Source organism: Oncorhynchus masou, chromosome 9 (genome assembly GCF_036934945.1).
Source record: "Oncorhynchus masou masou isolate Uvic2021 chromosome 9, UVic_Omas_1.1, whole genome shotgun sequence".
Taxonomy (NCBI): Eukaryota; Metazoa; Chordata; class Actinopteri; order Salmoniformes; family Salmonidae; genus Oncorhynchus; species Oncorhynchus masou.
The window spans coordinates 17,017,375-17,034,730 of NC_088220.1; the positions used below are offsets into that span (position 1 = coordinate 17,017,375).

Consider the following 17,356-nt stretch of genomic DNA (forward strand, 5'->3'; position numbering starts at 1 on the left):
TAGGATAGACAGGAAGGAATCATACAGCCTCTGGTAGGATAGGATAGACAGGAAGGAATCATAGCCTCTGGTAGGATAGACAGGAAGGAATCATACAGCCTCTGGTAGGATAGACAGGAAGGAATCATACAGCCTCTGGTAGGATAGACAGGAAGGAATCATACAGCCTCTGGATAGACAGGAAGGATAGACAGGAAGGAATCATACAGGCTCTGGTAGGATAGACAGGAAGGAATCATACAGCCTCTGGTAGGATAGACAGGAAGGGCTCTGGTAGGATAGACAGGAAGGAAGGAATCATACAGGCTCTGGTAGGATAGACAGGAAGGAATCATACAGGCTCTGGTAGGATAGACAGGAAGGAATCATACAGGCTCTGGTAGGATAGACAGGAAGGAATCATACAGCCTCTGGTAGGATAGACAGGAAGGAATCATACAGCCTCTGGTAGGATAGACAGGAAGGAATCATACAGCCTCTGGTAGGATAGACAGGAAGGAATCATACAGCCTCTGGTAGGATAGACAGGAAGGAATCATACAGCCTCTGGTAGGATAGACAGGAAGGAATCATACAGGCTCTGGTAGGATAGACAGGAAGGAATCATACAGGCTCTGGTAGGATAGACAGGAAGGAATCATACAGGCTCTGGTAGGATAGACAGGAAGGAATCATACAGGCTCTGGTAGGATAGACAGGAAGGAATCATACAGCCTCTGGTAGGATAGACAGGAAGGAATCATACAGCCTCTGGTAGGATAGACAGGAAGGAATCATACAGGCTCTGCAGTACACAGTGTGGATGAAGATGTGAATGGTTAAAAGGCAGAGTTTGTTCCACTGTTAATGACATTAGGATGTGGAACTAAGACACATACACTAACTGTATAAAACATTAAGAACACCTTCTTAATATTATGTTTCACCCCCCTCAGAACAGCCTCTACTCATCAGAGCATGGACTCTACAAGGTGTCGAAAGTGTTCCGCAGGGATGCTGGCCCATGTTGACTCCAATGCTTCCCACAGTTGTGTCAAGTTGGCTGGATGTCATTTGGGTAGTGGACCATTCTTTGATACACATGGAAACTGTTGAGCATGAAAAACCCAGCAGCGTTGCAGTTCTTGACACAAACCGCTGCGTCTGGCACCTACTACCAAACCCAGTTCAAAGACACTTCAAATATTTTATCTTGCCCATTCACCGTCTGAATGGCACACATACACAATCCATGTCTCAATTGTCTCAAGGCTTAAAAATCCTTCTTTAACCGGTCTCCTCCCCTTCATCTACACTGCTTGAAGTGGATTTAACAAGGGGCATAAATAAGGGCTCATAGCTCTCACCTGAATTGACATGGTCAGTCTATGTCATGAAAAGAACAGTTCCTAACGTTTTGTATACTCAGTGTAGGTGGAATGCAGGTGGGGAGGTACAAGTAAATCACTGTCTTTCCTCACCTGTGTCGATGCAGAGGGCAGACAGAAGGTCGGTCAGGTGAGTGATCTGGTCTGGAGAGAGCAGCAGGTGGAGGCAGCCCACCTTCCCATCCAGCTCCAACTGAAAGATAAGGAGAGACAATTGGCTATAATAACAGAGACAGAACAAGACAAAAGCAAAACTGTGTTCTTAAAAACTAGGTTAAGCACACAGGAAGTGAACCAAACCCCACGCAAACACACTGACAGACAGACAGACACACACACACACACACACACCTTAGGTCCAGGCAGCATGTCGTTCTGTTTGATCTTGACCATGGTCTCCATGAAGCCAGAGCAGCTGCCGATGAGGAGGGGCCGTTGGGTGGCCGGAGGGAGGGAGGTGGGGGCAGCTGGCGGGTCAGTCTCCTCTTCAACTTCCTCTTCACTGGCTGAGGCTGAGCCAGGGGTGCCAGCTCTTAAAGGACCCTGGGGAGAGAAAGATTACCAGGGTTTAACCCTTAGCGCCACTGCTTGGTAGTCTGTCAGCCCCAAGTCTCATATTGCCTCTCACACTAGAAGGAGAGCGGGAGGAAATACTGTATGAGTGTATGTGAGTAGTTTCTAAGTGAATATTTAGTCTCTATAAGAGGTGTGTGTTATATTGGGACCCAATGTGAGTATATGCACGTGAGAATGACAGTGTACATGAGGGGGTTGATAAGTGCAATGGTCAATGTGAAACTGTATGCTACCTGGGGCCCTCCGGTGGTCTCGTACAGCAGTTGAACAGAGCTGAGCTGGAGGATCTTGTGCAGGAAGGCAGGGGGCTGGTGGATGTCCACAGGAACCATCTGGCTGGGGTCCCTTACCGCCTCGTCACAGTACTCCAGCCTACAGCGCACCACACAACCACCGGGGGCAGAGATGAGCACTCAGCACAATAATGCTATATAACCTTCAACCTCAGCCAAATCACCCACCACACACACATTCACCATACAGGCTCTACCAAAGATAGTGAAGCTTCTCCGAGGTTCAAAGGTTCTCTTTGGATCTACAGACAAATCCAGTGACTGTTTGGCATTGCAAGTTTGAATCAAGTGTTGCCTTATCTCCTTCCCATCCTGATTTCTAAAGGTGAACAGACCACCACAGGAAGTGTGAGTGTCAGTGTGGTGAGAACCAACATACCATTTGATGTGCACCTCTAAGGCAATGCCCGTCTCCATGTCCAGGGGCTGGTGCTCGATTCGGACGATGGTGTCCAGGAGGGTGACTTTTATCCGACGCAGGACTGCAACACAACACAAAAAGGGACATCCATTATCACTAAGCATATTGGTCACAAAGACACTAACAAGGGACACCAGTGATGTGATATGAGTCCTTATTTCACCAGCTTGGACTTGATGGTAAACAACTGACTCAGCAGTTTGAAAACAACTGAACAAATATGTTATCTTCAAAAAGGCACAGTGCTTTTCACTGCCATGCACACGTGCAAACAAGGCCTACACATTGACTCACCAGTCTCAATAGTTTGTGCAAACATCTCCAAGCCCTCCAGTGGAGCGGGTGGCTCCTCGGACGCCTCAGGGGGGTCCTTTAGGCACTCCTGGGCCAGCTGCATGCTGGAGGTCATGCATGTGGACCAGCCCTGGGAGTCCAAACCCCCACCTACACGTAAACGGAAAAAAACCAAGGCATAATTCAGTGACTGTAATCAATGCTAAGTGATGACTCATGGACATACTGTACTGTATGACTGAGCAACAGTCATTTTGTTCATTGGTTTGTAGCTGGCTCTGAAAAATGTTGGGCCTGGGATAGTGCAACACATCTTCTCTTGAGCTCTGACATTGGTTTACAACAAAGAGTTAGCTAGTACTAGACAACTGTATTCGTCTTAGTTGACGAAGACATTCTAAAGGTAGCTAGCTAATCAATGGTTACCACAACTTCCTTCCTCAACCTGATAGGCCTGAGGCCGTGACAGGAACAGGAGCAATAACAAGGTAAGACTGGCTGTCAGACAGACTTACTGGTCCTGTACTTGGGTCTGCATGTTATCTGAAGGCCTGAGATGACGAGGGTGCAGTGGTCAGTGACAAGAGCTGACCAGGGAATTGTCACCTCTATGCTGCTCACAAACCCATCCACAATCTCAAGTGGAGCCCCAAGAGACTCCAAGAGCTCGTTGACCGCCTGGGGGGAGGGAAGGAAGGAAATGGGCGATGAGATATGAATAGAGATGAGTGGAAGATGTTGGAAAAAGAAACACCTTGTCCTACAATAAACAGCTGGTGGAAATGGCGTCAGGCAATGGTTTTGTCTGATGTGCAGATTGAAAGTGAGTGAGTTGGTGAGACCTAAGTCATATACAGTATATTTCAACTGAACTGCAGGGACACTGGATGAGGGGAGTTATTTTCCAATCAGATGCTGACAAAAATATTTATCGGAACTGCTGTTCCTTGAACTCACGAGAGGCGTTGATACTGTTGTTATACTCAAGTCCTGAAATTGCAAAAAAGTTGAGGGTCGGAGTGCATGGGAACACACAAAAGTGACCCGTTGTTCCTTGACAGTTAAACTGCCTTACTACATTGACTAACTCACCCAAACATCGATGTTGATTTCTTTGATGACACCACTACCATTGTACAGGTCCAAACTCAGCTGTTCCAAACTCAGTCGTTCTTGAAAGAAGTGACCGAGGTAATGCTGTAAGAGGTACCGACAGGCCCGCTTCTTGATTGAGCCTGACCAGGGGAAAAGCCAGCGAGACATAGGGCCAGCGAGTTCAGGATGAGGGAGCGATGAGGCGATGGAGGAAAACGAAAGCGAAAATAGTCCTCCGACAACTGCATAACAAATCAAACAAAGTGTACTAACGAAGAACGAGCTACAGGATTGGCTAGCTAGCTAACGATAGAGCCTAGTAGGGGGCTAAGGAAGGGGGTAACCCGTATCTCGGAAATCCTTTGTGTCAGGACCGATGAGTCCAACGTCGTTTTACAAGACGTTATACTTGTTGTTTCAGTTCCTCTTTTAACGGTATTTCTGTCTAAACTTGGCGACAGGTCCTCTTGCATATCTCGCGTTTCACCGTTTCTCAGGGTTGTTTATTGTTTTCATACGCGAATTGATTGTACGGTGGGGGACGTCATTGCGTCAATTGCAAAGGCCGAAATTATAAATACGCCATCTTTGGAAGGTCAAAACCAAACTGCGTTCCTCTGCCCAGGCGTTGCTGCTCCATGCCATATCTTAGCTACATCGCTTGGATAGTTATTTTACGTATCAGCTAACCACATTAGTCTTCAAAACAATTGAGAACTCGGAAATCTCCGATTATCAATTAAATCAATATAAGGGGCTTTAGTGTCATGGGAAACATGTTTACATTGGCAAAGCAAGGGAAATAGATAATAAACAAAAGTGAAATTATCAATAAAAATGTAACAGCGTTACACTCACAAAAGTTCCAAAAGAATAAAGATGTCATATTATGTCTATATACAGTGTTGTAACGATGTGCAAATAGTTTGAGTACAAAAGGGAAAATAGAAAAACATAAATATGGGTTGTATTTACAATGCTGGTTGCCCTTTTCTTGTGGCAACAGGTCTGCTGTGATTGCACACGGGTATTTCCCCCAATTGATGAGAGTTTGTCAAAATTTGATTTGTTGGGTCTGTATAATCAGAAGGAAATATGTCTTTAATATGGTCATACATTTGGCAGGAGGTTATGAAGTGCACCTCAGTTTTCACCTCATTTTCTGACTTACTTGACAGCCAGGTCTTGACAGCCAGGTCTGCCTATGGCAGCCTTTCTCGATAGCAAGGCTATGTTCAGAGTCTGTACATAGTCAAAGCTTTCCCTATTTTTGTGTCAGTCACAGTGGTCAGGTATTCTGCCACTGTGCACTCAGTGTTTAGGGCCAAATAGCATTCTAGTTTGCTCAGATTTTTTGTTAATTCTTTCCAATGTCTCAAGTATTTGTTTACTCATGATTTGGTTGGGTCTAATTGTGTTGCTGTCATGGGGCTCTGTAGGGTCTGTTTGTGTTTGTGAACAGAGCACCAGGACCAGCTTTCTTAGGGGACTCTTCTCCAGGTTCCTCTCTCTGTAGGTGATGGCTTTGTTATGGAAGGTTTGGGAATCGCTTCCTTTTAGGTGGTTGTAGAATTTAACGACTCTTTTCTGGTTTTTGATAATTAGCGGGTATCGGCCTAATTCTGCATGATTTAATTGAGTGTTGTCAGAGCCTAGGTTTGACTGAATCTGTGCAGAAGATCAAGGTGCTGCTGTTGGCTCTCCTTGGTTGGGGACAGAAGCACCAGATCATCAGCAAACAGTAGACATTTTACTTCAGACTCTAGTAGGGTGAGGCCGGGTGCTGCAGACTGTTCTAGTGCTCTCGCCAATTTGTAGTTTATGATGAAGAGCGTGGGGCTTAAGCTGTATCCCTGTCTCACCCCACATCCCTGTGGAAAGAAATGTGTGTTATTTGCCCATGTTTGTGTACATGGATTTTATAATGTCATATGTTTTTCTCCCAACATCACTTTCCATCAATTTGCATAGCAGACCCTCATGCCAAATTGAGTCAAAAGCTTTTTTGAAATCAACAAAGCATGAGAAGACTTTGCCATTGTTTTGGATTGTTTGTGTACTTAGTCCCCTCCTGGACTCCCTGTTCACCCACGACTGTGTTGCCACGTAGAACTAGCAAAACACGTCTCCAACACCATCATTAAGTTTGCTGACGACACAACAGTGGTAGGCCTGATTACCGACAACGGTGAGACAGCCTATAGGGAGGAGGTCAGAGAACTGGCAGTGTGGTGCCAGAACAACAACCTTTCCCTCAATGTGAGCAAGTCAAAGGAGCTGATCGTGGACTACAGGAAAAGGCTGGATGAACAGAACCCCTACATTTGACAGGGCTGTAGTGGAGTGGGTCAAGAGTTTCAAGTTCCTTGGTGTTCACATCACCAACAAACTATTATGGTCCAAACACACCAAGACAGTCGCGAAGCGGGCACGACAAAACCTTTTCCCCCTCAGGAGACTGAAAAGATTTGGCATGGGTCCCCAGATCTTCAAAACATTCTACAGCTGCACCATCGAGAGCATCCTGGCACAGTTGCATTACCACCTTTGATGGCAACTGCTCGGCATTTGACCGTAATGTGCTACAGAGGGTAGTGCGTATGGCCCAGTACATCACTGGGACCAAGCTTCATACCATCCAGGACCTATATAAAAGGCGGTGTCAGAGGAAAGCCCATAAAATTCACTCACCCAAGTCATAGACTGTTTTCTCTGCTACCACAGAGCAAGCGCTACCGGAGAGCCAAGTCTAGAACCAAAAGGCTCCCTAACAGCTTCCCTAACAGCTACCCCCAAGCCATAAAACTGCTGAACAATTAATCTAATGGACACCCAACAATTTACATTGACACCCCGCCACCCCACCCTCCATTTGTTTTGTACACTGCTCCTACTCGCTGGTTATTATCTCTGCATCGTCACTTCACCCTTTTTACATGTACAAATGACCTCTAACCTGTACCCCCGCTCATTGACTCGGTACCGGTACCCCCTGTATATAGCCTCGTTAATGTTATTTTATAGTGTTACTTTTTACATTTTTTTTACTTTAGTTTATTTGTTAAATATTTTCTTAACTCTTCCTGAACTGCACCTTTGGTTAAGGGCCTGTAAGTAAGAATTTCATGGTAAGGTCTACACCTGTCGTGTTCGGTGCATGTGACAAATAATGTTTGATTTGTTTATCAATTAAGGTGTGCAGGGTGAATACATGGTCTGTCGTATGATAATTTGGCAAAAAGCTCATTTGACATTTGCTCAGTACATTGTTTTTACTGAGGAAATCAAATCAAATGTTATTGGTCACATACACGTGTTTAACAGTTGTTATTGCGCATGTAGCGAAATGCTTGTTCTTCTAACTCCAACAGTGCAGTAAAATCGAACAAGTAATGTCTAACCATTACACAACATATACCCAATACACACAGATCTAAGGAATGGAATTAAGAATATACAAATATTTGGACGAGCAATGTCAGAGCGGTATAGAATAAGATACAGTAGAATAGTATATACATATGAAATGGGTAATGCAAGATATGTAGACATTATTAAAGTGACTAGTGTTCCATTTATTAAAGTGGCCAGTGATTTCAAGTCTATCTATATAGGCAGCAGCCTATGTGCTAGTGATGGCTATTTAACAGTCTGACGACTTTGAAATAGAAGCTGTTTTCCAGTCTCTCGGTCCCAGCTTCGATGCACCTGTACTGACCTCGCCTTCTGGATGATAGTGGGGTGAACAGGCAGTGGCTCGGGTGGTTGTTGTCCTTGACGATCTTTTTGGCCTCCCTGTGACATCGGTTGCTGTAGGTGTCCTGGAGGACAGGTAGTTTGCCCCCGGTGACGTGTTGGGCACCATCCTCTGGAGAACCTTGCGGTTGCAGGCGGTGCAGTTGCTGTACCAGGAGGTGATACAGCCCAACAGGATGCTCTCGGTTGTCCATCTGTAAATGTTTGTGAGGGTTTTAGGGGTAAGCCAAATTTCTTCAGCCTCCTGAGTTTGAAGAGGCGCTGTTGCACCTTCTTCATCACACTGTCTGTGTGAGTGGACCATTTCAGTTTGTCAGTGATGTGTACACCGAGGAACTTGAAGCTTTCCACCTTATCCACTGCGGTCCCGTCGATGTGGATCGTGGGTGCTCCCTCTGCTGTTTCCTGAAGTCCACGATCATCTCCTTTGTTTTGTTGACATTGAGTGAGAGGTTATTTTCCTGGCACCACACTCCCAGGGGCCTCACCTCCTTCCTGTAGGCTGTCTTGTCATTGTTGGTAAATCAAGCCTACTACTGTTGAGTCATCTGCAAACTTGATGATTGAGTTGGAGGCGTGCTTGGCCACGTAGTCATGGGTGAACAGGGAGTACAGGAGGTGACTGAGCACGCCCCCTTGTGGGGCCCCAGTGTTAATGATCAGTGAAGTTGAGGTGTTGTTTCCTACCTTCACCACCTGGGGGCGGCCCGTCAGGAAGTCCAGGACCCAATTGCACAGGGCAGGGTTCAGTCCCAGGGCCTCAAGCTTAATCATGAGCTTGGAGGGTACTATGGTGTTGAATGAATCTAAATACGGCTGGTAGAATCTTGACTAGAACCAAAAAAAATGATCATATTACTCCAGTTCTAGCCTCTCTACGCTGCCTTCCTGTTAAGGCAATAGCTGATTTCAAGGTTTTACTGCTAACTTACAAAGCATTACATGGGCTTGCTCCTACCTATGTTTCCGATTTGGTCCTGACGTACATACCTACACGTACTCTATGGTCACAAGACTCAGATCTCCTTACTGTCCCTAGAACTTCTCAGCAAACAGCTGGAGGCTTCGCTTGCTCCTATAGAGCTCCATTTCTATGGAATGGTCTGCCTATCTGCCATGGTCTGCCATGTGAGAGACGCAGACGCAGACTCGGTCTCAACCTTTAAGTTTTTATTGAAGACTCATCTCTTCAGTAGGTCCTATGATTGAGTGTAGTCTGGCCCAGGAGTGTGAAGGTGAACGGAAAGGCACTGGAGCAACAAATCGCCCATGCTGTCTCTGCCTGGCCGGTTCCCCTCTCTCTACTGGGATTCTCTGCCTCAAACCCTATTACAGGGGCTGAGTCACTGGCTTACTGGTGCTCTTCCATGCCGTCCCTAGGAGGGGTGCATCACTTGAGTGGGTTGAATCACTGATGTGATCTTCCTGTCTGGGTTGGCGCCCCCCCTTGGGTTGTGCCGTGGCGGAGATCTTCGTGGGCTATACTCTGCCTTGTCTCAGCATGGTAAGTTGGTGGTTGAAGATACCCCTCTAGTAGTGTGGGGGCTATGCTTTGGCAAAGTTTGTGGGGTTATATCCTGCCTGTTTGGCCCTGTCCGGGGGTATCGTGGGACGGGGCCACAGTGTCTCCCAACCCCTCCTCTCTTAGCCTCCAGTATTTATGCTGCAATAGTTTATGTGTCGGGGGGCTAGGGTCAGTCTGTTATATCTGTAGTATTTCTCCTGCCTTATCCGGTGTCCTGTGTGAACTTATTTTAACTATGCTCTCTCTAATTATTTTTCTCTTTCTTTCTTTCTTTCTTTTTCTTTCTTTCTTTCTTTCTTTCTTTCTTTCTTTCTTTCTTTCTTTCTTTCTCTCTCTCTCTCTCTCTCGGAGGACCTGAGTCCTAGGACCATACCTCAGGACTACCTGGCTTGATGACTCCTTGCTGTCCCCAGTCCACCTGGTCGTTCTGCAGCTCCAGTTTCAACTGTTCTGCCTGCAGCTATGGAACCCTGACCTGTTCACCGGACATGCTACCTGTCCCAGTCATGCTGTTTTCAACTCTCTAGAGACAGCAGGAGTGGTAGAGATACTCTTAATGATCGGCTATGAAAAGCCAACGGACATTTACTCCTGAGATGCTGACCTGTTGCACCATCTACAACCACTGTGATTATTATTATTTGACCCTGCTGGTCATTTATGAACATTTGAACGTCTTGGCCATGTTCTGTCATAATCTCCACCCGGCACAGCCAGAAGAGGACTGGCCACCCCTCATAGCCTGGTTACTCTCTAGGTTTCTTCCTAGTTTCCGACCTTTCTAGGGAGTTTTTCCCTTTTCCCTTGGGTACAGAAACAGTGGTGGCCATCTTGAAGCATGTGGGGACAGCAGACTTGGATGGGGAGAGATTGAATATGTCCATAAACGCACCAGCCAGCTGGTCTGGGGACGCGGCTAGGGATACCATTTAGCACGGCAGCCTTGCGAGGTTTAACACGCTTAAATGTCCTTGGCGCTAGTGGCACTGTGTTATCATCAAAGCGGGCAAAGAAGGTGTTTAGCTTGTCTGGAAGCAAGACATTGGTGTCCACAATGTGGCTGGTCATCCTTTTGTAGTCTGTGATTGTCTGTAGATCCTGCCACAGATGTCTCGTGTCTGAGCCATTGAATTGCGACTCCACTTTGTCTCTATACTGATGCGTTGCCTGTTTGATTGCCTTGTGGAGGGAATAACTATTGTATTGTATTCTGCCATATTCCCATGGTTTTGTGAGAATGCTGCCATCTTTTCATGGTTTTTGGTTAGGGTTTTAATAGTCACAGTGGGTACACCGTCTCCTATACACTTCCTGATAAACTCAGTCACCAAATCAGTGTATTCTTAAATGTTAGTCTCGGAAGCTACCCGGAACATATCCCAGTCCGTGTGATCAAAACCATATTGAAGCGTGGATTCTGATTGGTCAGACCTGCGATGAATAGTCCTTAGCACGGGTACTTCCTGTTTGAGTTTCTGCCATATTCCCATGATTAAGGGAGGAGGGAGGTGCAAAATAGAATCGTAGTCAGATTTGCCGAAAGGATGGTGGGGGAGGGCCTTAGAGGCATCCCAGAAGTTGGAGTAACAGTGGTTTGAGTGTTTTTGCAGTGAGAGTACTACAGTCGATATGTTGATAGAACTTCGGCATCGTTTTTCTCAAATTTGCTTTATTAAAATCCCCAGCTACAATAAATGCGGCCTCAGGATATGTGGTTTCCAGTTTGCATAAAGTCCAGTGGAGTTCTTTGAGAGCTGTCGTGGTATCAGCTTGAGGGGAGATATACACAGCCGTGGCTATAATCAATGAGAATTCTCTTGGGATATAATACGGTCGGCATTTGATTGTGAGGTATTCTAGATTGGGTTAACAAAAGGACTTAAGTTCCTGTAAGTTATCACAATTACACCATGAGTAGTTATTGAGGTCAAATCAGTTCTTGGTTCCAAATATTGGTGGAAATTCCAGAGCTGCGGATGATGTTAAAGAGTTTAAGTATAGCCAATTGGAATTTGTGGTCTGTTTATTTTGTCATTTCCAATTTCAGTGCTTTCAAGACCACTGAGACTGAAAAAACTATCACCGACTGAGAAAGAAACATTTTGAACGTTCATCCAACCACAGATATAACAATGAGCCAGATATTTCACTGGATGTATAAAGGTGAAAAATCCATTTGGCTTTTCTTCTCACTGCCAAATATGGTGATGAGAGGAAACCCAGTGGCCAGAAGTGGGAGAAGATTGAGCGAGATAGATTTTGGCCTTTGTGCTTCAAAAACTACAATCTGTAACAAACAGAGTGGACTGCATTTGTAGACTTTACCCTTTGTCAAAGTTCTTAAAAATGACATTGTTTAGCAGTGCAAGGACAAATTGAGTTATTACACACTCGCACAATGTTAGGCGTTCCCTAACAGACATATGCAAATAAATGGTTGAACGCGCCAATAGGATATCACTAGCTCATGCTTGGCTCTGCCAATCACAGTGCTTGTTCTGTCCACTATAATTCATTTGCGCCCATTGGTAACGACCGGCTCTGGTCTAGCTTGGGTCAGTTCTGAAAAATAAATCTGACCTGAAGACCGCTGATGTCATGAGTATACATTTTTTTCCCCCTGAGTTCCCAGTTGTCTTGAAAGAACCATCAGAGTTTCTAAACCCAGAAGCGCAACAACACCAGTGGTGGAAAAAGTACCCAATGTTCATACTTGAGTAAAAGTAAAGATAACTTAATAGAAAATTACTCAAGCGTGAAAGTGAAAGTCACCCAGTAAAATACTACTTGAGTAAAAGTCGACAAATATTTGGTTTAAAAAAAATGTAAGTATCAAAAGTATAAATAATTTCACAATCCTTATATTATGGAATGATTTTATTAATACAAAAATAAATGTACAAGTAGCCATGGCACACTCCAACACTTAGACATATTTTACTAACAAAACATTTGTACTTAGTGAGTCTGCCAGATCAAAGGCAGTAGGGATGACCAGGGATGCGTATGAGTGTATGAATTGGACAAATTTGAACAAATTGGACAAATTTCTTGTCCTATTAAGCATTTGAAATTTAACAACTACTTTTGTCAGGGAAAATTTATAAAGTAATAAGTACATTATTTTCTTAAGGAATGTAGTGGAGTAAAAGTAAAAGTTGTCAAAAATATAAATAGTAAAGTACAGACACCACCAAAAAATGACTTTTTACTTAATTAAGTACTTTACACCACTGAACAACGCAAGCCTTTCGGGAACCAGGCCAAGGTTTGAGAAGTCAATGAGAGAAGGGAAGAATTCTTCCTTAGTTGTTAATTTTCTCTGAATCTAAAGGCACAACCTATATTCGAGCCAATGTCTTATGTAGTTGAACATGTTATTACTCCAACCTTGCGAATGTGACAAACTGACACATTGTCATTTTCGTCAAAAACAACTTTATATTGAAGGAGTCGGCGCTACACTACTGTTAGACACAATGACGTATTTCTACACTTGAGCTTATGGCGTGTTCTAGACCACCGGGAACTCTGAAAAATACGTGGTCAATCATGATGTCAGTGATCATCAGGTCGGAAAGTACGAGCTCTAAAAAGAGGCCAGAGTTCCTGAGTCTGATGACCTTTTAAAACTATTTTCCCCAGTCGGAGAGGTTCGTTTTGTTTTGTCCGAGTTCCCAGTTATCTTGAAGGCACTGAAGTCTGAGATTTCCAAGTTCCCAGTTGTTTTGAGTATTAGCTAGCCAACATTGCCATGATATCGCCCACAAGTGTGATCAGGGATTTCTATTGGAAAAGCAGTTTTAGCCCATCTTCATACTGTACTCTCTTTACTAAAACTGTTATTGTAGAAGTGCTGTGTTGCCTGTTGGCTAGCGAAACTGCTCGTCTGAGATTACTAAAGATTGGAAAGCGGCCGCAGTCATCCCCCTCTTCAAAAGAGGAGACCCTCTAGACCCAAACTGTTAAAGAGCTACATCCATCCTATTCTGCCTTTCTAAAGTCTTCGAAAGCCAAGTTAACAAACAGATCACCGACCATTTAGAATCCCACCGTACCTTCTCTGCTATGCAATCCGGTTTCTGTGCTGGTTACAGGTGCACCTCAGCCACGCTCAAGGTCCTAAACGATATCATAATCGCCATCGATAAAAGACAGTACTGTGCAGCTGTCTTCATCGACCTGGCCAAGGCTTTCGACTCTGGCAATCACCGTATTCTTATCGGCAAACTCAACAGCCTTGGTTTCTCTAATGACTGCCTCGCCTGGTTCACTAACTACTTCTCAGGTAGAGTGTAGTGTGTCAAATTGTAGGGCCTGTTGTCCGGACCTCTAGCAGTTTCTACGGGGGTGCCACAGGATTCAATTCTCGGACCGACTCTTTTCTCTGTATATATCAATGATGTCGCTCTTGCTGCGGGTGATTCTTTGATCCACCTCTACGCAGAAGACACCATTCTGTATCCATCTGGCACTTCTTTGGACACTGTGTTAACAAACCTCCAAACGAGCTTCAATGCCATACAACACTTCTTCCGTGGCCTCCAACTGCTCTTAAATGCTAGTAAAACACGTTATCAACATTTAAAACATGAGCATGCCTCAGTCTGACCAACGGTCACCAGTGTTTCCAATTGGGTGACTTTGGATTGAGTCCAGACCCCTCCAAGCGACAAATGCATCTACTTTTCAGTGTCTCTGTGGAGTTTTGACACCGATTATTGCTATTGCTTTGGCAGCATTTAGCGACTTTTCCCACTCAATTGTGCCCTAAATGAGAGTGGGGAAGCTGTCTCTGCAACAGAAGTCAGAGCAAAGGTGCACACACAGGCAGGAGTGGGTGTAGGAGAGGAGGTGAAAAAGCAGTCTCCAGGGTGTACTTGAGAAAAAGTTCTAAAATGTGAAGAAACAAAATATTTTGAAAAATATTACCGCAAACAATATATTCAATTTAATTCAATTTTAATAGTCTGGAAAACATTTACTGAGGGCATTCATGTAAAATTGTTCTGTGCGCATTGCTCTGTCTATCTGGCCTCTGCGCGCGCCCGTTGGCTCAATGTTTGATCCTCTGCTTCTGCCAAGTGCACAAGTGATGCTTTGCTCCGGGCGCTTGAGTGCCTGCTGCTGTTATCCTTATAGAAACTATGAATGATAAGACAGCACCTGATGCACTGCAGACTGTACCATTGTCCAATAACACGGTGTGCCATAGGATCGACGTCATGGGCGTTGATATTGTTGATCAATAGGTGAAAAAAAAAATCCTGTCCATTTTCTCTGCGGTTGGACGAATCAACTGATGTCAGTGGGGAAGCCCAGTTGATTGCGTTTGTGCGATACAGAGACATTTCGCAAATTAATGAACACATTCTGTTCTGCAAGAAGCTAACTGAGATAACGACAGGTGAAGATGTGTTTCACGTTATTGACTGCTCTTTCTCAGAGTTCAATCAGGATTGGAAATCCTGTGTTCATGTGTGCACCGATCGTGTTGCATCAATGCACGGGAGAGTGAAATGATTAATTGCCCACAAAAAGGTCAAACCCACTGTATCATTCACAGAGAGGAATTGGCTAGCAAGAGAATGAGTCCTAGGTTACATTATGTTTTGAATGACGCAGTGAAAGTGATTCACTTTATCTCGTCCAGGCCTCTAAATCACTGACTGTTTGAAAGGCTCGGTGATGACAGTGGGACTGAGCACCAGCAGCTACTGCTTCATGCCGACGTCCATTGGCTATCAAGAGGGAAAACGCTAAAGAGGCTTTTTGAGCTGCGTGCCAAAATAAGTGATTTTCTGTCTGAGCACTCACACCCCCTTGTGGCTGTGTTCGAGGACACAGATTGGGGAGCCCTCCTTTCCTATCTTGCAGATGTGTTCAGCAAACTGCCTGCTATATTGTGGATAAAGAGTTACCTGTCTAACAGAACACAGAGAGTGTTCTTTAATGGAAGCCTCTCCAACATAATCCAGGTAGAATCAGGAATTCCCCAGAGCAACTGTCTAGGCCCCTTACTTTTTCAATCTTTACTAACGACATGCCACTGGCTTTCAGTAACGCCAGTATGTCTATGTATGCGGATGACTCAACACTATACATGTCAGCTACTACAGCGACTGAAATGACTGCAACACTTAACAAAGACATGCAATTAGTTTTGAATGGGTGGCAAGGAATAAATTGTTCCTAAATATAAATAAAAAAATTAAAGCATTGTATTTGTGAAAAATCATTCACTAAACCCTAAACTTCAACTAAATATTGTAATAAATAATGTGGAAATTGAGCAAGTTGAGGTGACTAAACTGCTTGGAGTAACCCTGGATTGTAAACTGTCATGGTCAAAACATATTGATACAACAGTAGCTAAGATGAATGTCTGTCCATAATAATGCGCTGCTCTACCTTCTTAACAGCACTATCAACAAGGCAGGTCCTACAGGCCCTAGTTTCTACCTTCTTAACAGCACTATCAACAAGGCAGGTCCTACAGGCCCTAGTTTCTACCTTCTTAACAGCACTATCAACAAGGCAGGTCCTACAGGCCCTAGTTTCTACCTTCTTAACAGCACTATCAACAAGACAGGTCCTACAGGCCCTAGTTTTGTTGCACCTGGACTATTGTTCAGTCATGTGGTCATGTGTCACAAAGAGGGACTTAGGAAAATTGCAATTGGCTCAGAACAGGGCAGCACGGCTGGCCCTTGGATGTACACAGAGAGCAAATATTAATAATATGCATGTCAACCTCTCCGGGCTCAAAAGTGAAGGCAGGGTAAAGTGACTAGGCTTCAGGATAGATAATAAGAGTAAATTAAGAACAGAGCAGCACCAGCAAATGATGAGTGTAAAAGTGTGTGTAATATATATTTATTTGTTTTGTGTCAGATGGCAGGGAGTTTGGCCCCAGTGATGTACTGGGCTGTCCGCATCACCCTCTGTAGCTCTTTGCAGTCAAGGGCGGTGCATTTTCCATACCAAGCGGTGATGGAGCCAGTCAAGATGCTCTTGATGGTGCAGCTGTAGAACTTTTTGTGAATCCGAGAATCCATGCTAAATCTTTTTAGCCTCCTGAGGAGGAAGAGGCCCTGCCGTGCCCTCTTTACAACTGTGCGGGTGTTTGTGGACCATGTTAAGTCCTTAGTGATGTGGACGCCAAGGAACTTGAAACTCTCGAACTGCTCCACCACAACCCTGTCAATGTGAATGGGGCTCTCCCCTCCCTGTATATAGCTGCACATTGATCTGGTACTGGTACTCCCTGTATATAGCTGCACATTGATCTGATACTGGTACTCCCTGTATATAGATGCACATTGATCTGGTACTGGTACTCCCTGTATATAGCTGTACATTGATCTGGTACTGGTACTCCCTGTATATAGCTCCACATTGATCTGGTACTGGTACTCCCTGTATATAGCTGCACATTGATCTGGTACTGGTACTCCCTCTATATAGCTGCACATTGATCTGGTACTGGTACTCCCTGTATATAGCTGCACATTGATCTGGTACTGGTACTCCCTGTATATAGCTGCACATTGATCTGGTACTGGTACTCCCTGTATATAGCTCCACATTGATCTGGTACTGGTACTCCCTGTATATAGCTGCACATTGATCTGGTACTGGTACTCCCTGTATATAGCTCCACATTGATACTGGTACTCCCTGTATATGGCTCCACATTGATCTGGTACTGGTACTCCCTGTTTATAGCTCCATTCTTGTGTATTTTATTTTATTCCTCATGTTACTATTTTATATTTATTTTTGAACACTGCATCGTTGGGAATGGCTCGTAAGCAAGCATTTAAGGAAAAAGTCTACACCAGTTGTATTTGGTGCTTGGGACAAGTAACATTGGAGTTGATTAGATTTTTTCGAGTTAGCGCCCAACTGACTCCCATTCACTCCTTGAAGGAGAGCTCTCCTTGTCCCGAATTGCCCAGAGTGCACCGCGCGACCCATTGACGATGCAGGGCATCGTACACAATGGGCGTTAATAGAATTCCATTGG

General features: G+C 44.6%; 1 protein-coding gene across 1 annotated transcript in view; it reads right to left on the bottom strand.

Annotated features, from left to right (window-relative positions):
- Positions 1 to 4,577, bottom strand: part of LOC135545594 (autophagy-related protein 2 homolog A-like) — a 44,518-nt gene extending 39,941 nt beyond the window's left edge. Inside the window, exons 1-7 of the mRNA XM_064973315.1 lie at positions 4,044 to 4,577; positions 3,467 to 3,629; positions 2,952 to 3,101; positions 2,616 to 2,718; positions 2,177 to 2,315; positions 1,719 to 1,910; positions 1,461 to 1,560 (exon numbers count right to left, since the gene is read on the bottom strand). Of these exons, the coding sequence (XP_064829387.1) occupies positions 1,461 to 1,560; positions 1,719 to 1,910; positions 2,177 to 2,315; positions 2,616 to 2,718; positions 2,952 to 3,101; positions 3,467 to 3,629; positions 4,044 to 4,214 (1,018 nt within the window). The 5' untranslated portion in view covers positions 4,215 to 4,577. The remainder of the gene's footprint in view (positions 1 to 1,460; positions 1,561 to 1,718; positions 1,911 to 2,176; positions 2,316 to 2,615; positions 2,719 to 2,951; positions 3,102 to 3,466; positions 3,630 to 4,043) is intronic.
- Positions 4,578 to 17,356: the final 12,779 nt, after the last annotated feature.